Here is a 6,652-nt window from a genome sequence, read left to right on the forward strand (position 1 = left end):
ATGGTGTTCCTGAGTTCTCTTTTCCGCTTTCAGACATTTGCAGGTCTGAGCCGGTCTCCGCTGAGGTGATGAGGAAACTCCAGATGGAATGGCCCTTCCAGGAGCTGTTGCTACTCAGAGAACAGTACCAAAAGAAGTTCAAGAACAGCACCTACTCAAGTAAGAAATGCACGTGCCCGCAGGCGTCCTAGCCACAGGCGTGTTCGGAGGGGGCTGCACTTGGATTTAACTCCTACAGCCATGTCTACAGCTACACACTATTTAAATCCTATCAAGACCAAATGAGGAGTCTGGTGGGGGAGGGCAGGGGTGCCTGCCATGCAAACACGAGGATCATAAGATCTGGTTTTGTTGTTGTTGTTTTAATGTGAGTAACCCAATATTGAGCCAGGTAGATCCCTTCCGCTAACCTCTAGTCAGTTAGTGAGTTTCAGGTTCAGTGAGAGACCGTGTCTCACAAAGCTAAGGTGAGGGCTGGTGCAGCTGGAAGACCAGTTAGGATGGTTCAGCGGCTGAGAGCACTGGCTGCTCTTCCTGAGGCTTGGTTCCCAGCACCCACATGGGTGACTCACTGCAACTTCTAACTCCAGGTCCAGGGAATCTGGTGCCCTCTTCCACCTTCTGCTCACCAGGTGCCCAGGTGGGCAGCTTTTGACCTTCGTGAGCATGTGTGTGTGTGCGTGCGCACACACACACACACACACACACACACACACACACACACCCCTGCACACAGGAACACCCCTGCACACAGGAACACCCATGCACACACACAAAGAGCTGATGAGCTAGGCTGGCGAAAGGCTCCTTCTCAGAGTGTACTCTGAGCATGCGCGAGGCTTCTGACTTCAAGAACCAGCGTCAGGAAAGAAGGAAAAGAATGGGTGGGAGAGCCTGAACCGGAAGCTTCCCCTTGACTCCTGATTTGGCGGCCAGCCACAGAGTAGGATTCAGAAACCAGCCATGGGAGTCGGGACATAAACACAGTCATCGAGCAAAAGTAAAATATGGAAGTGTAAAGTGTAAAACGCACCCACTCTTCCTTGTTCATCTCTCTCTCCTTTTAGAAGTATGAAAACCCTCTACGGATTGAAAATCCTGAGTCTGAAAGTCCAGAATTTGAAATCCTCCAAAGTCCACTGTTTTGAGTCTCAGAACTAGAATCCAGAAATGAGGGAAAACACAACATTTGTCTTTCTATATCTGGGTTACCTCATTCAGAATGATTGCTTCCAGATCCAACCATTTACCTACAAATTTCATCTCTTCCACCCCTCCATTTTTTGAGACAAGGTTTCTCTGTGTAGCCTTAGCTGTCCTGGAACTCACTCTGTAGACTAGGTGGGCCTTGAACTCAGAAATCCACCTGCTTCCCCAGTGCTGGGATTAAAGGCGTGTGCCACCACTGCCCAGCTCATAATTTCATTTTAACAGCCAAATTACACTCCATTATATAAATGGAGCAGATTTTATTATATTCATCAGTTGAGGGCTAGCTGGGCTGTTTTCACGTCTTGGCTATGGTGAATAAAGGAGCAATGAATGCGGATGAACAATATGTCTATAGTAGGAGTTTTCTGGATATAAGCCCAAGTGCAGTATGTTTGGGTCATATGGTTCTCCCACAGGTGCTGCACCAGGTTGCTTTGTCACCAGTAGCGGATGTGTCCGCTTTCCCCACATCCACACCAGTATTTGTTTTGTTTTTTTTCTTAGCCATTCAGCATAAGATGACATTGGCCAACAAAGCTTTCAAGGAAACGAAACAAGCATCCCTCATTAACTATTAGATGTTTTTTCATCTGAAACCTGATGTCTAATGATATTGTTTGGGTTGCGCTGAGAATGGCTGGTGTGGGCTGCCATGCCAGATTCCTTTTGTTTGTTCATTTGCTTGTTTTGAGACAAGGTCTCTTTATGTAGTCACGTGTAGTGCGTGTGCGTATGTGTCTGTATCACCTGTGTGGAGGTCAGAGGACAACCTGTGGGACTTGGTTATCTCCTTCCACAACGTGGATCCTAGGGAACCAAACTCAGGTCATCAGGCTGGGTGGCAAGTACCTTTATGTACTGTGCCAATCACTGGCCTATACATATATGGATGCTCAGAGGTGTATTACCTTTGTCCTAAGAGATATTCGTGTTTATTATGTTATCAGGGAATATACCTGAAAACCTTAAGGAGAAAAACTGAACGCACGATTATCTAATTGAAGTAAGATTTACTTAACAATGGCCAGGACGGTGGACACTGGCCAGGTCCATACCCAGAAGCCCCAGAGAATGGTGCTGAATTAGGTTGCACAAGGCTGGGTACTTCCCGTCTTTATCCAGTGGTGGTGGGAGAAGGCACAAGCAGACATCCTGACATGCTCCTGCCTGTGTACTCCACCTCCACACCATCAAGGTCATCCTGTGCACCTGGGGCAACCAGACTTGCTCACCTGAGCGAAAACACACGGCTTACTATCTGTCATCAACAACCCAGAAAGTTAACTGTCCTTGGGCGAGAGGAACCTGCATTTTTTGTTTGATAGATCTCTTAAATGCAGCAATTTAAGCTGAAAACATAACTTTAGTTTCACAGTACTACAAATAAAGAAACAGGCGGAGAGAAGTGTGAGCAGAATATACTCTGCAAAGCAGGCACTCCAGACTTTTTTGAAATGGAGAAGGATGGCCATTAACGGTGCTTTACTTTTTCTGTAAAGGGTGTTTTTTTTGTTGTTGTTGTTTTTAATTGTTTGCTTTTGTTTTTGTTTTCCAAAAAGTTTTCCTGTGTTTGTTTTGTTGTTGTTGTTTGAGATAGGGTTTCAGTTTGCAGCCCAGACTGGCCTCAAACTCTTGATGCTTCTGCCTTAGGCTTCCAAGTGCTGTGGCCACTGGCTTCTGCCTCTCTGAGCCTGGCTCTCAGCCTTGGTATCTGGAGTAGATGTGTCTGGCCCTTGTTTGGGAAGGTAGATCCACAGCTGGTCTTGGAGGGTAGACATGTTGTTCCTGTTCTCGTCTAACTGGGAGAGGTGAACTCGGGTCTCAGGTTTCTGATCCAGAGGACTTTCTCCATCACACTTTTGCAATATGCAAGTGGCCATGGGTGTACCTGTGGCGGCTATGGAGCTACAGTTTGCAGCAGGCTGTAGTGTCCACACGACACTTGTGCTAAGTGCTCAGGGCCAGACTTGATCTTTGTGTTACATGTACCAAGAACTTTGTGGAACAGCCAACACAAACCCAGGGTGGAGTCAGGCAAGCTCTTGTGCTGTCTGGACCTCATAGGAAAGTGACTGTGGAGGTTTGGGGTGGGCTCTGTGATCCCAAGCTCAAGGCTGTCCCAGACCGAGGCTGTGAGGCCCGGTGGTCTAGGTGGCGGCACACCCGAGTTTCTCAAATCCCACTGTGTGTCACTCCTTGCTGACTGGCCACAGTGCTGTGGAAGTGGGCGACACAGCAGATACCACAACACCTGATGCTCCCTTCAGCTGCGCTGCTCAGCAGCCTTTGTCAGCGGTGTTAAATCTGAGACGTGGAGGCTGTGATTACAAAGGTGATTCGGGCCAAAGACCTAGAGGCCAAACAAAGAAAAGCTGCTTTAAGGAGAAAGTATTGGCATTTACCAGATAGAGGGGAGTCTGTGTGTGTGTGTGCACTAGAAGAGTTTTGAATGAATTTCTGCTGGATAAATGATTTGAGAATTTACATGAAAATCTTAGACTTATTACATCTCTGATACCCTATTCAAAGACCACATTTAAAACTGTATTGTTGAGGATGGAGAGACGGTTCAGTGGGTAAGAGCACTGGCTGCTCTCCCAGAGGACCTGGGTTCAATCCCTAGCACCACATGAAAGCTCACAACCATCTACAACTCCAGTTCCAGGAATCTGAAATCCTTTTCTGGCCTCTGAAGGCATTCTGAATGCATGTGGTGGTATACAGACACACAGGCATGTGTGGGTGGCTAGCCATACACATAAAATAAAAAAGTTTAAAGACCTAAAATCATGTTGTTGACACTCTCAAAACCTAAGTGTAAAGCCACAATCCCAAAACTCAGGAGGTGAAAGCCAAAGCATTAGAAGTTCAAGGCCATCCTAAGCTGTGTAGCGGTTTGAGGCCTGAATAGAATCCCAGGCTTCCTTCACGTCAGCCAAGTATTCTGCCAACTGAGCTATGACCTCGGTCCAAGCTTTTCTGTTTTCATTTGCTTGTCCAGTTGCTTAGGCCTAATGACAGACTATATGATCTGAAGAAAACTCAGGAAGAGCGAGCCTGGGGGCAGGCAGTCTTCGCTGCAATGCTGACACACCTAAACACCATCTTTCTTCTAGGAAGCTCGGTGGACATGCTGCACAGTTTCGCTAAGTGCTCGGGGTTAGACCTGATCTTCGGTCTGAACGCCTTACTGAGAACTCCAGACTTGCGGTGGAACAGCTCCAACGCCCAACTGCTCCTCAACTACTGCTCTTCAAAGGGTTATAACATCTCCTGGGAGCTGGGCAATGGTATGTACCCGGAGCGTTCCATTAAATGTTATTTTCCTGTTTTGATATTCTTTTTCACAGCAGCAAACCGACCTCTGCCTGGACACCTTCACGCAGGCGCTCACTCACTCCCTCGGACGCGCACGCACATGTGGATGTTCTGGAATGGAGTCAGCTGTCTTCCTCCCTCCGTCTCCACCTTATATTTTTGAGGCAGGGTCTCTTCGCTGTACCTAGAACTCAATAACTAGCCAGACTGGTTGGCCACTGAACCCTGGGATTTCAGTCTCTGCCTCCCAGCAATGGAGTTAGACACATATCGTTATGCCAGGCACTTCGTGTGGGGCCTGGGAACATAAACTCAGGCTTTCTTGCTTTCCACAGGGAGTACTTTAGTAACCAAGACATTGCCCTACCCTATGTGTTATTGGTGGTGATTAAGTTTTCTTCCTTTTCTTTTCTTATTTATTTATTTGGAGGCAGGGTTTCTCTGTGTAGCCTTGGCTGTCCTGGACTGGGTTTGTAGACTAGGCCGGCCTCAAACTCACAGAAATACACCTGCCTCTGCCTCCCAGAGTGCTGGGATTACAGGTGTGAGCCAGTACACCTGGCTCTTCCTTTCTTTTTTGATGTATGTCATTATTATGTGTGTGGTTGGAAGGTCATGCGCACAGCACACCCATGTGTAGGTTGAGGACAGTTTTGTGGCATTGGTCTGTCCTTCCACGTCCACATGTGTTCAGTGACGAATGCTTCACCAGCGGAGCCGTCTCACCAGCACATCCTTATGTTGTTTTTGAGGTAAGAAGACCTACTGGAGCCGCCATCCTTCCCAGCATCCAGATTCCCATGAGCCTTAGCAAACTGGACTCAGTGAAACCATGGGGTTGGCAGTTTCATTTTACTCTAGTCAAGTCAGGTAATCTCCATGTGGCGGTTTGAATGGGGAATGTCCCCACAGGCTAAGGTGTGTGCACACTTGGTCCCCTACAGGAAGAACTGTTTGGGGAGGTACTGCAGCCTTGCAGGAAGTTGTAGAACTGAGAGCCAGCTTTGACAGTTTGTAGCCGCCCCCTCCACATCAACCCCCGGCTTCCTGTGTTGACCACTATAAAACATAACCTCTGGAACGATAAGACAAGAGAAATAGCTTTCAGTTACTGCAACAAAAATGTAGCTAATACATCCAAGCCGCATTCCCACCTTCATTACATTATATGGTCACGCTGTCTAGAAGTTGCCAGCATAGACTATAGATGGTTGTGAGCCATCAGGTGGATCCAGGTCATCTGGAAGAGCAGCTGGTGCTCTTAACTATTGTCCTAAGGAACTTGTAATATTCTTCTCCTTGCCCATTCTTGTGTGTGTGTGTGTGTGTGCATGCTTGTGTGCTTATGCTCATCTACAAATACCCTAAAGTGTCATTCCTTCGGTGCCTTCTACCTTTATGTGTACTTGAGAAAGAGATGGTCTGTTGGTGACCTGGAACTTACTGTGTAGACTAGGCTAGCTGGAGAGCAAGCCACAGCCTGTCTCTGCTTCTCCAGTACTGGGTTTACAAATATGCCGCCATGTCTGGCTTTTTTACATGGATTCTGGGGATCAAACTGTGTCCTCCTGCTGGCAAGGCAGGTATTTTACCAACTGAGCTGTGTCCCTAGACCCTCTTTTTATTTGTTTTTTTGTAAATAAATAAGTAAATTGGGCTCTTAATACCAGATATAAACTGCTTTCCAAATACTCATTGATTAAACATTTCTATTATTAACTTCAATTTGTTTACTCCCTCCTTGTGACATATTTAAATGTTTATGTTTCCAAACTCTCTATTAACTTTTCTTTGTGTCTTACCTTTTCTTGGCTTTTGAGTCTAGGTTTATAGTTTGAATGTCTAGGTAAGGGGTGAGCATGAAAATTTCTGTCTTTCAGAGCCCAACAGTTTCTGGAAGAAAGCTCACATTTTCCTTGATGGGATGCAGTTAGGAGAAGACTTTGTTGCGTTGCATAAACTTCTACAAAAGTCAGCTTTCAAAAATGCAAAACTCTATGGTCCAGACATTGGTCAGCCTCGAAGGAAGTCACTTAAGTTGCTGAGAAGGTAGGAATTGAAGGATGTATAACTTTTTTCTTTCTTTCTTTCTTTCTTTCTTTCTTTCTTTCTTTCTTTCTTT

At 46.4% G+C, this 6,652-nt stretch overlaps 1 protein-coding gene across 2 annotated transcripts in view; it reads left to right on the top strand.

Annotated features, from left to right (window-relative positions):
- The window catches only part of Hpse (heparanase), a 31,499-nt gene that overhangs the window by 10,370 nt on the left and 14,477 nt on the right, over window positions 1-6,652 (top strand). For both annotated transcript variants that reach the window (XM_055594644.1, XM_055594645.1), the window contains exons 3-5: window positions 34-159; window positions 4,329-4,502; window positions 6,411-6,579. In XM_055594644.1, the coding sequence (XP_055450619.1) occupies window positions 34-159; window positions 4,329-4,502; window positions 6,411-6,579 (469 nt within the window). The remainder of the gene's footprint in view (window positions 1-33; window positions 160-4,328; window positions 4,503-6,410; window positions 6,580-6,652) is intronic.

This window comes from Psammomys obesus, unplaced genomic scaffold, assembly GCF_907164565.1.
Source record: "Psammomys obesus unplaced genomic scaffold, mPsaObe1.curated_primary_1811, whole genome shotgun sequence".
Lineage (NCBI taxonomy): Eukaryota > Metazoa > Chordata > Mammalia > Rodentia > Muridae > Psammomys > Psammomys obesus.